General features: G+C 50.9%; 2 protein-coding genes across 4 annotated transcripts in view; one reads left to right on the forward strand and one right to left on the reverse strand.

Annotated features, from left to right (window-relative positions):
• Positions 1-3133: 3133 nt before the first annotated feature.
• On the forward strand, positions 3134-5395 carry Higd1b (HIG1 hypoxia inducible domain family member 1B). Of its 2 annotated transcripts, XM_029484103.1 has the most exons (4): positions 3134-3245; positions 3916-4065; positions 4539-4673; positions 5210-5395. In XM_029484103.1, exons 2-4 carry the CDS (start codon positions 3966-3968, stop codon positions 5269-5271), a joined length of 297 nt encoding a protein of 98 aa, XP_029339963.1. In that variant the 5' UTR covers positions 3134-3245; positions 3916-3965; the 3' UTR covers positions 5272-5395. The 2 variants fall into 2 exon arrangements, with proteins under 2 accessions (XP_029339963.1, XP_021034105.1); XM_021178446.1 differs by lacking the exon at positions 3134-3245 and having other exon boundaries at positions 3599-4065; positions 5210-5343.
• Positions 5396-5771: 376 nt separating this feature from the next.
• Eftud2 (elongation factor Tu GTP binding domain containing 2) overlaps positions 5772-12829 on the reverse strand; it is a 40518-nt gene continuing 33460 nt past the window's right edge. For both annotated transcript variants that reach the window (XM_021175570.2, XM_021175569.2), the window contains exons 19-28: positions 10965-11066; positions 10174-10256; positions 8998-9084; positions 8717-8843; positions 8467-8554; positions 7576-7694; positions 7327-7421; positions 6717-6870; positions 6447-6554; positions 5772-6197 (exon numbers count right to left, since the gene is read on the reverse strand). In XM_021175570.2, coding sequence (XP_021031229.1) covers positions 6102-6197; positions 6447-6554; positions 6717-6870; positions 7327-7421; positions 7576-7694; positions 8467-8554; positions 8717-8843; positions 8998-9084; positions 10174-10256; positions 10965-11066 — 1059 coding nt within the window. In that variant the 3' untranslated portion in view covers positions 5772-6101. The remainder of the gene's footprint in view (positions 6198-6446; positions 6555-6716; positions 6871-7326; positions 7422-7575; positions 7695-8466; positions 8555-8716; positions 8844-8997; positions 9085-10173; positions 10257-10964; positions 11067-12829) is intronic.

Raw genomic sequence — 12829 nt, forward strand, 5'->3', positions numbered from 1 at the left:
GTGAGCCACCATGTGGTTGCTGGGATTAGAACTCTGGACCTTCGGAAGAGCAGTCGGGTGCTCTTACCCACTGAGCCATCTCACCAGCCCCTCTGCATCAGTTTTAAGCAGTCCTGGTAAAGTCCTGGCATGACATTCACCAGTTCTTGTTTCAATACTGTCCTGGAAGGTGGTCATATGGTGTTGGAACTGGAAAAACTTCCTAGCAGGCGGGCGAGTTCCTCCTCTGGCTGGGACCTGAGCTGGGACTTTCTCATCCTCCTCCATGGCATTCCTGAGAAACCTCACTTCTTTGGAGTCTGTTGTTTCAACAGTTCGGTACTCAAAGAGAGCAGCACTTCTGAGTGTGCCTGTGGGTGTGTTGGACCGTGTGTGGTGCACACATGCTGCTGCACACAGGCATGTGCTTGGGTGTGTGCATGCGAAGGACAGAGGTTCATGTCAGGTTTCCCAGGTACAAGTGGAGCTGAACTCTGAACTAGCCTTCATTGACTGGCTCTGTGGTACCCCCTTTAATCCCAGCCCACAGAGGACAGAGAGAGATCTCTGGGCTCAAGGCCAACCTGATGTACATAATGATGTCCTGGTCAGCCAGGGCTATGCAGGAAGACCCTGTCTCAAAAACCAAACACTCCTTTCAAGATAGGACTCAGTGACTCAGCGAGTAAAACCACTTGCCGCCGAGCCTGACCATTTGATCCCAGAACCCACGCAAGAGTCTGAAAGAACCAACTCTCTAACCATCACTACATGCTCCATGGCATTTACATGCCCACATATACATCATATATTTACACAATAGTTTTTAAGTTTAAGTTTTACATTTCAGCAGGGTGTGGTATAGTCTACATATTAAGTTCCAGGCCAGCAGGGAGCCATAGTGAGACTATCTCAAAAATACTGTTTTTTAGTTCCATGTGTATGCCTGCACACGCACACATGAGGGGGCATATGCCCAGTGCCACCAGAGAGTTAGAGTTCCAAGCAGTCTTCAACTACCAGACATGGGTGCTGGGGACCAAACTCAGGTCCTCTGTTGCAGCAGTACACAATCTTGGCCACTCTCCAGCCGAATAACTTATTTCTAGGTATGTGTATGTGATGGGCTCGCATGCATGTGAACCACATATGTGTCTTGTATCTGTGGAGGCCAGAAGGCGGCATAGGGTCCTCTGGAACTGGAGTTACAGGGAGTTATGGGCTACTATGTGGGAGCTGGGTCTCCAACCAGGATTTTCTGCAAGAACAAGTTTTTTCAACTGCTGAGCCCTGGCTCCAGCCCTTTGTCCCTGCTCTATTTTACTTACGATTTGAATTTGATCATGATCCCTGTCTTAACCTCACCCAGTATTTCCATGTCCCTTCCTGTAGCCTACACCCTGCATCTCTTGAGAACTCAGGCCAGGCCGGGGCTCTGAAGAGGCAACACAGGAGGGTGTGTGTGTGCGTGTGCATATGCGTGTGTGTGAACATCTGAGAGGAGAGTTCTCATGGACACTGGGGATATGTGCAGGCCCTGGGGATTTGGTGTGACCTTGAGCCTCTTCATTGAGCAGTGAGTGAGCGTCAGGGAGAGAAAAGAGGGACATCAGCTGCTGGACATCTTTCCAGTGCCAAAAATGCCCCTCTGGGGACACACGCGCACATATGCATGCGCAGAGAGGCTAAGTGATGTACGGAAGGGACTAAGGCCTGGGAGGAAGGGGCCCTTCTCAGTGCATCCTGATCTGTCCCCGTGGGCTAAGCAACAGCTGCAGCTTCTTCTAGTCAGGGATGCCAGGATGGACCATCGGTCTCATGCTTCAGTCTCAATAAAGGGTTTCTGATCAGTCAGTCCCCTGGAGGCAGCCAGACATGGGACAGATCATGACAGCACTACTTATTATTAGCTGTGCATCTTTGGACAAGTAATTTGCTCTCTCAGAAGCACAGAACCTTCTTCTCTGGCTGATAAAATACCTGGTCTAGGCAGATTCACACTTGTGTCTGTCAGGAAGCCAGAGTGAGCAGTATTCCAGTTGTTGCAAACCACTGAGAAAAGTCCCCGCCCCCGGCTGGGTGTGGTAAGGCAGCCTTTGGGAGGCAGAGGCAAGTAGATCGCTGTGAGTTATAGGCCAACCTGGTCTACACAATGAGTTCAGACCAGTCAAGGCTGTACATTGAGACCCTGTCTTAGACAAAAACAACAAAAAGATCCTTTGATTCTCCCAACTCCTTCCAACTGGGGCTGATCCTAGGGCTGCCCACGGGCTAAGCACGTTAGCACTGAGCTTGCACCCTAAGCCTTCCTCACCTCTTTTCAACTTCTTTCTCTGTGTAGCCTTTACTATCCTGGAACTCTCTCTGTAGATCAGGCTGGCCTCGAACTCAGCAATCCACCTGCCTCTACCTCTGAGTGTTGGGATTAAAAGCATGCACTACCACCATCTGGGTTTATTGTTTTTTGAGACAGAGGGTATGTTGCCCTGGCTGGCATGGAACTCACTTGCTTCTGCTTCCTGAGATCTGGCATTAAGGTGTTACCAACACACCTATTTTTTTGAGACAGTCTCATAAATTGTCCAGGCTAGTCTTGAACTCACTCTAGCCAGGCTACCTTTAAATTTGCAACCCTCTCATCTCAGCTTCCTAAGTAGCTGAGGTTCCAGGTACAGTTCCGAAGGGGATCAAGACTAAGACCAGAAAGCCCTACAACTGAAGCATCTCAGACTCCACATCGCTCATAAGAATTTAATGTGGGGAGGACCCAGGAGTCCCATCCATCTTTGCTTTTTTTTCTTTTTTCTTCGAGACAGGGTTTCTCTGTGTAGCCCTGGCTGTCCTGGAACTCACTCTGTAGACCAGGCTGGCCTCGAACTCAGAAATCCACCTGCCTCTGCCTCCCGAGTGCTGGGATTAAAGGCGTGCGCCACCACGCCCGGCCCATCTTTGCTTCTCTAGTCCTCCACAGCAGTGTTCACATGTGCACCAACAGGCTTACAGCAGTTAAGGTCTCTCCTCTATCAGGTCTAACCTTACGTTGCTACCTCTGGAGCTCTGTGTGTGTGTGTGTGTGCGTGTCACACACACATGCATTTAAGACTGATGCCGTTCTCTCTCCTTCCCGCTGTCATAACTTCAAAGACACTGCTTCCCTGACCCCATAGTGACAACTCTGGCATTGGCTTTTTACTGATTCAAAGCAGCGGATGCTGAGCCTTGGTCTGGCTGCTCATTCTCCACTTTCTAGCCATCTATCGAGTACGGTAAGCTCGGGCATGCTGAAGGCTCAGGGGCCGTCAGGAGGAGCTGGCTCAGGCAGTCTTTATTCTGGGATTGGCCTCAGAGGGCTTCCTACTGTACCCTCCTCTGAGGACTGGGACTGTAGCTATGATCAGAAGAGACATTTTTAGGGGTTTGCAAGGAGGTCAGGAAGGAGGCAGAGGTTGGCAAGCAGTTTGAGGACCAGAATTTGTTCCTTTAGTCTTAGGTGCAAAATATATCAATGTCTTGCCATTTACAACTGCTCTAGTGGTCTGGTTAACCAGTGTTGCATCTGGAACAGCTCTGGATCCCCAGAGCCAGATCTTGCTCTGTAGCTCCCTTAGGAGCAACTATCAACAGATCCATGACCAAGAGGGCCCCAAGATTCAAAGACTGTTCCAGTCTACTCTGGGTTTTTCCAGCTGTTTTTCTTGGCCAGAGGATCACACCCATTGGGATGCAAACTGAGAGCAGGAAGCAAGCGAAACAGTAAAGTCAGATGAACCAGAGGAGAGGCAGATGTTACGGACACGAGGACGGTAGCTTCGAGCAGCCCAAACCCTTGCAAGAGAACACCCAGAGGGGTATCTTTTCAAGTGCAGGTTGTGCTGGACATGGTCAGGACCTGAAGACTAAGAATCAGAGTCCTTATTGTGGGCTATCCTCTTCTAGAGGTGAGCTAAAGCCTAGGCACACAGCTGTTACCATCTGGATCCAGGATCATGTCTGCTAACAAGGGCTGGTGGGTGCCACCCGAGGGTGAGGACAACCTGTCCAAGAAGTTCCTAAGGAAGACCAGGGAGTCTCCACTGGTGCCTATAGGTGAGTAGGGGAAGAACAGGGTTGGGGTGGAGGCCTCCTCTCTGGGACTTCATGTCTCTTGTTCCTTTTAAAGAATGAGCTGCTGGTCAGAAAACTCAAGCGGTCCACCCACTACACAAGGAACAGATGTACAGTGCAATGAAAGAGTCTGGATGGGTGGTGGTGGCATCGGGCAACAAGGGGCTAACAGCAGCCTCCGGATAGGGGGTCATTATTGCAATCTGGGATTGCCTCAGTTTTCCTTCCAGGCTCTAGAATATGAAAATGTATACAAAAAGGTAGAAGCCAGGAGTGAGTGGAGGTGGCGGCAGTGTAGTCATGACAACGAACTACCAGCATATGGGGAAGGGTCATCATGAGGATCACAGCTGAATCAAAGAATCTACTCAGTGCCTGGCGCCCAACCTGCACTGCCCCGAGGGGAGCCAAGGGACCTTGGACTTGGACCCAGTGATCCCATTCTCTGCCCACAGGTGTAGCAGGCTGCCTGGTGATAGCAGCATACAGGATTTACCGGCTGAAGGCTCGGGGTTCCACCAAGCTGTCCATCCATCTGATTCACACCAGAGTGGCGGCACAGGCGTGTGCCGTGGGGGCCATCATGCTTGGTAAGCAGCATGGTGGAGGCAGAGGGAGAGGAAGGACAAGGTGGAGTGTCCTCAGTTAACTGGCCCATGGCTCAGGTCCCTGCTTCACACACTAGGAAGTAGTCACGTCACCTCCTTAAGGAGCCCCTAAGCAGAGGCCTTTCTCATGGTTCCTCATTGGTCACTGTTGCTGGGCCATGGGACAGTATGAAGACAACCTGCTTCGTGAATTTTCCCAGAGATGAGAACCCGGAAGCAGCAGCAGTTACTTGTGAGCTATGACTGGGCTAGTCCCTTTCCCTGGGCCTCAGTGTCCTCATGCTTAACTACCTCTGACTATTCCACTCAGCAGGACACTTTGTGTGCAGACAGCAAAGGGCTCATGACCGTCAGAGCTGCTCCCCCAGCCAGCTGTGTGACTGGCTGTTTGGAGCAACTGTTGGGACCTGGGGCAGAAAGAAGAGCAGGGAGGCTGGGCCTCCAGAGCAAGGCAGGGGAAGAGTCCTGGGACCCCTGAAGGATCAGATGCCAAGGGGCGCTTTTCGTTCTTCATGCAGGTGCCATGTATACAATGTACAGAGATTACATCAAGAGGGTGTCAGAGGATGCCGAGAAGTAGGACTCCAGAGGTGGCAGGATGGCCCAGTCCCCCGGCTGTCTGTATGTTCCTAATAAAGCTATGCTGAGGAAAGTGAAGTGCCTTACTACTGAGCGGGACAGGGAAATGGTGGCTTGAGGGAGGACCCAGGACAATGGGGTGGGAACCAAAGGGTTCTGGCCCCAACTCAAGGGAGAGAGACTCTGGGTGCAACTGTCTGTCTCCTAGCAGGACAGACCTCAGCTCCCAGGGTCCCAAACTCCTATACCACTTCAGCCACAAGCAGCCTGGAATGGGAAGGGGAAGGCAGGGGCAGGGAAAGGGCCTTGAGACTCACGGGAACATTGAATCAGACACAGGCATTCCTTCCACCAAGGGCTGCTCCCCTAGGGACCCAGCTAGGAAGGCAGCTGCAGCTGGGAGCAGAGGCAGTAATGCCTCATGGGAAATCACATACCCAGAATATAAGGGCTCTGATCAGACAGGGTGGGGGTGGGGTGAATGAAAGCAGCAAACCAAGGCAGAGGTCAGAATGTCCTGTTCATTTACAAACTGTGGCTAAAGTGGAACTTGTAAAAAATAAAATTCCATGTAAGTCCTGAAGACAGGCCCCTTAGGGTTAAACACTTCATCTTGTCCTCATTCTTCTTCTCTGGGCCCAAGCTCTCCTCTGTTCCTTGGGAATGGGGCCAGGCCAAGGCCACAGAAGAAACCAGGCCAGATGCCCCTTCCTCACTGGGATGGAGGTTTCTGGGGTGTTCAGACGGCCCCATAGCAGTTTCCAGATGCTCAGAGCACGAGGGCCCAGTCACCAGGTCTCGGCTTGAGTCTAGAGCTGCAAGCCCCTTCACTCACATGGGATAATTGAGCACAACATCCTGTTTGGCGAGCTCCAGCAACATAGGATCATCGAAGAACTTGCTGATGCTCACATCTTCACTCAGGCCCTGTGGAGTGGAGTCAGACAGGAGGGTAAGCCCAGGGCCATCCAGAGCCTGTACTTTGGGGGAGGCAGTAAAGGCTGCCTGAGGACTTGTGCCTTTAGGGCACTGCTACAGCTCCTCTGCTCCCTTTGGACCCCAGGTCTGCTTAGCTGAGGTGTGCAGAGACTGAGCTTTCCTCCAAGAGGAAGAAGACACACAACTCCCATGGAATCTTGGGGGTTGAGAGACGGCAATGGTTAAAAGAACACACACCTTCCTACGACGGGTTTTGATCATGAACTCCCGAGCCAGGTGAGGAGCTGGCTGTGGCTCCAGTGGGCGAATGACAATGCTCTTGTCCAGAGGATCGCCTGGGACAATCTGGAAGGCAAAGAGGTTTCAAGTAGATGAGGCAGCTTCCTGGAGGACTCAGAGCCAGGAGCAAGAACTTTCTCCAGGATTGTAGAGCATCCTGGACAGAGGGGAACTGGCTGAAAGGACCGTCTACCAAAGTGGGAGGCCAGGGTGGTCGGGTTTCCTCACCTGCCAATGGTGGAAGACAGACAGGGAAAAGGCCTGTCCCTGGGTGTGAGTGCGGAGATCAGTCTCAAAGCCGAATGAGTCGATGGCCGGGATGAACGCTTTGATGGTATAGAGAGGGGAGCCTGGTATGGGTGCATCCTGAGTCACATGACCCCTGAGAAAGACAAAAGCCAAGGCCAGAGTTGCATATTGACCCAAAGGCAGGGGGCAATCTCTCTCCTGTCCTTCTTTGTGTATTCTGGCCCAGCCATCATCAAGTAAGATTTAATGGAACATGCTCTACAGAGGGAATGGGCTTGGGGCTCTTAGCAGAAGCCACAGGAGCAACCACCTGTGGGAGGAGGCAAGAGTGGGGATACTGAAGAGATGGGACCCAATGACAACCCCATCACTGCCTCACTTCCACACTTCTCCCAGACACTGGGGGGTGGGGAGGCAGGAGCAGCAAGAAGAAACTGAAACTGTAGCCACTGCCTGTGGTGAAGGTAGGAGTGCCTCAGCTCTTTACCTCCTGTGGGAATGAGATCAGCAGGCTTCTCAAGTGGAAAGGTGGGAAGAGCAATGGTTGGGGCTGCCTCCCCAGTACCCTCCCCACCAACAGGCTGCTCACCTGCGTCTGGCCAGGACTGTGTAAACAGCAGACACACAATCTGCAGGAGCCTGGACCTCTACAAAGTAGTAAGGCTCCATCAGACGGGGAGTGGCCTGCAACAGAGCAAGAGAGGGCTAAGCTTGGGGATGGCTGAAGAGCGAGAACATAAAGGTTCTCCAGACCTCTGGATCCTTCTGTGGCCTCTGCCTCGTCCTCCATATAATTTCCTGCTCAGGGAACCAGGACAGCCCCTACCACTCCACTTACCATGAGGAAGGCAGAGTACACTACCCTCCTGGCTGTGGGGATGATCTGACCTCCACCCCGATGGAGGGGTTCCTGGGCAACCACAGCATCCAGGATCTTAAACTTGACATTCCGAATCACTGAAAAGGAGATGGAAGGCGCACGGTGGAGCAGCAGGGTAATTTGCTACACTGAGGCCATATTGCAGCCATACAAAGATATGATACAGACAGCTCACATGCAGATCAGCAAGCCCAGCAGCACATAGGTCAGCAGTTAAACATTACTTAGCATTTGATTCAGGCCACACTGTGACATGTGGAACATTCTTACAAGCTTATGTGCTGGTTCTGAATAACTTTTTTCTGGACATAGACTGTGCTCTAGAAATTGTACTTGGAGACCAGGCGTGGTGGCCCACGCCTTTAATCCCAGCACTTGGGAGGCAAAGGCAGGCGGATTTCTGAGTTCGAGGCCAGCCTGGTTTACAGAGTGAGTTCCAGGACAGCCAGGGCTATACAGAGAAACCCTGTCTCAAAAAAACAAACAAACAAAAAACAAAAACAAAAAAACCAAAAAAAAACAAGAAAAGAAATTGTATTTGGTCCCACAGAGATTATACTGCATCAATAAACCACTCCAACCTGATCACCCTCATGTTATCTGTCTTCAACATGCCCAAAGATGGGCTCTACCCAGCAATTAGGATCCAGGTCAATCTAGAGATGCCTTCATTTTGGAGATGGGGAAGGAGGGGGGCGTGGGGGGGGAGGTTGGGCGGGAAGGAGGCTGGCCCAGTGTACTCTTTTCCTGCTGTGTCTGAAAGATGTGAAGCCCTTCCCTGTGTCACTGCCTCCCGTGGCTAGGTACAGGGTCCTGGGGAATGGAGCTGCGGGTTGAAGATGGACTCACATTCATCGCAGAGGGGTCCTTCCCTGGTCCCCCACTGGAAACCTTGAACAATGCTGTCCTTCACTGAGCCGAGAAGGGCCTTGTCTACCTGCAAAGAAACATTAGGTCTTCTTAGCAGGCTACTGGCAGCAGCAGGCAGTGTTAGGAGGAGAAAGTACGGCTGTGCGAAGCCATCTTTCAATAGGGAAGAGGGCACTACAGGTTCTTCACTTAGGGATAACACCTTGCCACAGGCACCCTATTGGTTTACCTCTGAGGGCAGCGTATCATCTACTAGGATGTTGGGGCCTGTAGCATCAGGTCCGAAGGCCCAGATGGAACGGGCAGCCAGCAGATCCCAGTCGTACTTTGTTTGGAAAAACTCTCCCAGCTTCTTTCTGGAGGAAAGAGAAGGAGACTCCTGGGGCCACAGATCCTGCCTTTCTGTAAGACAGTGACCCACTCTACCCACACCATAGTCAGGACAACAGCGGAAGAGGGATGGTGTCAGGAGACCAGGCAAAGACGCCATAATGTGAACCCTGTTCCAACCTGTTCCAGGTGATCTGGACCACTTCATTCTCTATGTCCTCAGCAAGGCCCTTCTCAAGGGGCTCGGCAATCATGGTGATCTTGTTCCTGGTCAGAAAGGACAGGGGCAGTGAGAGGGTCATAGGATGAGTAGGGCCAACAGCACAGACTGCTGAGACAGCAAGAGAAATGGAATCTTGGAGCAAGGTCAGCAAAGGGTGCCTTGTCTTCTTTCATTTCTGTTTTGTTTTGTTTTCAAATACGTATGAGTTATTTCACTTGCATGTATGTAAGTGTACCACATGTGTGGAGTGCCCCAAGAAGCCAGACAAGAGTATTGGCTACTATGGACTGGAAGGGTAAACCAACATGTGGCTGGAAAAATTTGGCTGGGGCAGGCTTGGAGTTAGTGTGGGAGAGAAGGAGGCTGTCAGTCCCAGGTGCCCAGGTACACGTTCCCAGCCTCTATCATTTTCTTTCTTTTTCCCCCAAGACAGGGTGATGTGAGTAGCCCCAGATGGCTTAGAGCTTGCTATGCAGATGGAGCTGGCCCTGAACTAGTAGCATTCCTCCTGTCTTGCCTCCCAAGTGCTGGGACTATAGGCTTGAGCCACCATGCCTGATTTTTGTTTCTGTTTTCGTTGTTGTTGTTTAAGACAGAAGCTCACTATGTAGCCCTGACCCTGGAACTCATAACATAGAAATCTACCTGGATGCTTCTTAAGTGCTGAGATTGAGGGTGTGTCTGACTTTTCACCACCATGTCTGACTTTTTTTTAAGAAAAGAATCTAATAGGCACTCAAACTTGTTATGGGACTGAGGCTGGCCTAGAACTCCTGATCCTCCTGCCTCTACCTCCCAGGTAATGGGATTGATTACAGGTGTGTGCCACCACACCCAGCTTCTTCCTTTGAGTGTGTGAATATGTTTGAGTGCGTGCTCGAGCATGTTTATAGGTCATGTGTGTACAGGCTGATGTTGGGTATCTTCCTTCCCACACACGCTGCGCCCCTCTCCCCCTTTTTGAGACAGACATAATGAGTTCCAGGGCAGACTGAGTTGCGGTACAAGACTGTTACAAGAAAAAAAAAAAATGAAAAAGCATACAAAGCAATGGATTTCTTCCTGGCATTTCCCCAACACACATCACTGTATTTGTTCCCTACTGCTCTCTGGAGCCTCCACCTCCTGCTTACTTCTTATTGGGTGTCTCAGCAAAGCATTTGAGGGAGGATGTTTCTACCACTGTCTCACAAAACGTCACAACTGGGTCAGCCACCTAGGCAATGAAAAACAATTGAGGTAAACATCAGTTTTGTTGGAAGGACAAAGTTCTACTGAGGGAATTCTGACGCATCCCTGTTCTCTCTCTGCCAGAGCATCCTATGCAGTTCTACAGCAGTAGGCCAAAGAACTGTCCACATCACCACCAAAGAGTCCGGGAGTAGCGTCAGGAGGAAGTGGGGGCACAAACTAGGCTCTAAATCTAGGGCTTTAATTATGGTCTTCCAAGAAAGCTCCTGCCACCTGCCGCTCACTGACCACCCCTCAGAGGATGACAGGAACAGTGCTGGAGAACTGCATCTGTCCACTCTCAGGCTCCAGCCCCAGAAGTACAGCTGCCCTGTAATGCAGGGGCGTGCAGACAATGTCAAGTCATGCATGGTGCTAGGTCAAGACTTGGTGGTAAGTCTGAGAGCCAGCTCCCACTCTCCATGACACCACCTACTCTGAGACAATCAGCAGAGACAGAATAGTTTTTCTCCTAATGTAAGGACAAGAATAACTGTGGCTTGGGAGCCTTGACTTTAAATGACACTGAAAATGACTCAGTGAGTCAGGTAATCTGTCTCTAGAACCTTCCCCGATGAAGAACAACTGAAAGCACTTTCCACAGAAGGGTCTCTAGTGGCCATCCAAGGGGCTAAGGGTTTGCCCACTCAGGACATCCCCCTGAAGCTGACAGCCAGGCTAAGGGAAGGGGCACCTTGATGTCGATCTCTGAGTACATCTTCCGAAGGTCGTGCATCACGCAATCCAGGTAGAGCTCCCCAGTGCCCAGGATCACATGCTCGCCAGACTCTTCCACCTGAAATATAGCAGCCCAGCAGTCAGCTCTCACTGCTGTGTCCTGGTCACAGCAGATATAAACAAAACTCAAGGCACCAGAGATGAAGGTTCCAAAGCTCATTATCAGAAGCAGTGACTATCTCAGGCAGTGGGGTAAGGGCTGGTTCAGTGCTTAAGCACTTCCTCGGCGTGACTGAGACCTGGGTTCAATCTTCGGTACGATCTACATCCCACACCTCACCCCACAGCCCCCAAAAAGCTTAGTGTGGTGGTATGCCTGTCCACTGGCTGGTTTTGTGTGCCAATGTGATACCAGCTAGAGTCATCACAGAGAAAGGAGTATCAGTTAAGGAAATGCCTCATGAGGTGCAGATGTAAGGTATTTTCTCAATTAATGATCAGTGGGGGAGGGTCCCACCCATTGTGTGGTACCAACCCTGGGTTCTGTAAGGAAGGCTGAGCATGAGGATCAAGTCAGTAAGCAGCACCACTCCGTGGCCTCTGCATCTGCTCCTGCCTCTAGGTTCCTGTACTGTTTGAGTTCCTGTCCTGACTTCCTTCAGCGGTGAACAGCAATGTGGAGGTGTAAGCTAAATAAACCCTTTCCTCCCAACTTGCTTTTTGATCGTGGTATTTTATTACAGCAAAAGAAAGCCTACCTAAGACAGCTTGTAATTGAGCATTCAGGTGGCAGAAGACTCACCCTGAGCTTGAGGTCAACTTGATTGACAGAGCTAATGCTAGGCCAACCAATACTGCACAATAGTAGTCTGTCCCCAGTTTAAGAACAGTATAAGGCAGTAAGAGGACCATACTGCCCTAACCAGTAGTAGGTCCCCGAGACGACATGGCCATTTAGCACAGCATCACTGACTGGATTCCTACCTTGGCCAACCCTATCCTTACATCCACGCACAAGCTACCCCCTTTAACTCTCCCTTCCCGCTACTCAGAAAGAGTTTGGTGGCAGGCTCAAGAGAGTATATAATGCCCAGCCACTTTTGCTTCTTTTCTTTTTTCCCACTAATCCAAAGAGCAGTAGAGGCCAAACTCTAGGCCCAAGTCTCTCTAACCAGAACTCTTATGTATTCCTCTTTTGAATTCTACTATTTCCTTTTTCTTTTTAAAGATTTATTTATTTTATTTATATGAGTACAGTGTTGCTCTCTTCAGACACACCAGGAGAGGGCATCAGATTCCATTACAGATGGTTGTGAGCCACCATGTGCTTGCTGGGAATTGAACTCAGGACCTCTGGAAGAGCAGTTAGTGTTCTTAACCGACGAGCCCTCTCTCTCCAGCCCTGCTTGTCTTCTTTTCTACTATTTTATGTGTACGGGTGCTTTGCCTACATTTATGTCTGTGCACCACATGCATGCCTGGCACCTGTGGAGCCACAAGAGAGCAGTTCCGATCCCCTGGAACTGTAGTTATAGATGGTGATGAACAGCCCCCTGGGTGCTGGGAATCGAACCAGAGTCTTCTGGAAGAAGAGCCAGTGCTCTTACCTGCCGAGCCATCTCTCCGGCCCCACTCGCAGCCCACGGTGGCCTCCGACTCCCTATGGAGCTGAGGCTGTTGACCCTGAGCTCTGGATCACCCTGACTCAGTCTCCCAGATCACAGGTGCCTACCACCATGCCTGGTTCTCATTTCTCTGGAGAACCGATTCAAACTGTGTGCCCACTGAAGAATATGGCTATGTAAAGTCGTCTGAGGAAACAAAGGTGCACACTCCAGTCTGCCTGCCCTCAAACGCTAACAGGCGGGGGGGGGGGGGGGG

This window comes from Mus caroli, chromosome 11 (genome assembly GCF_900094665.2).
Source record: "Mus caroli chromosome 11, CAROLI_EIJ_v1.1, whole genome shotgun sequence".
Lineage (NCBI taxonomy): Eukaryota > Metazoa > Chordata > Mammalia > Rodentia > Muridae > Mus > Mus caroli.

Excerpts from the sequence above, each read along its gene's own strand:
- Higd1b (XM_029484103.1), top strand. The coding sequence starts at position 3,966 with ATGTCTGCTAACAAGGGCTGGTGGGTGCCACCCGAGGGTGAGGACAAC. Across the intron at positions 4,066-4,538 it reads GTCTCCACTGGTGCCTATAG|GTGTAGCAGGCTGCCTGGTG; the intron begins GTGAGTAGGGGA and ends CTCTGCCCACAG. Across the intron at positions 4,674-5,209 it reads CGTGGGGGCCATCATGCTTG|GTGCCATGTATACAATGTAC; the intron begins GTAAGCAGCATG and ends TTCTTCATGCAG.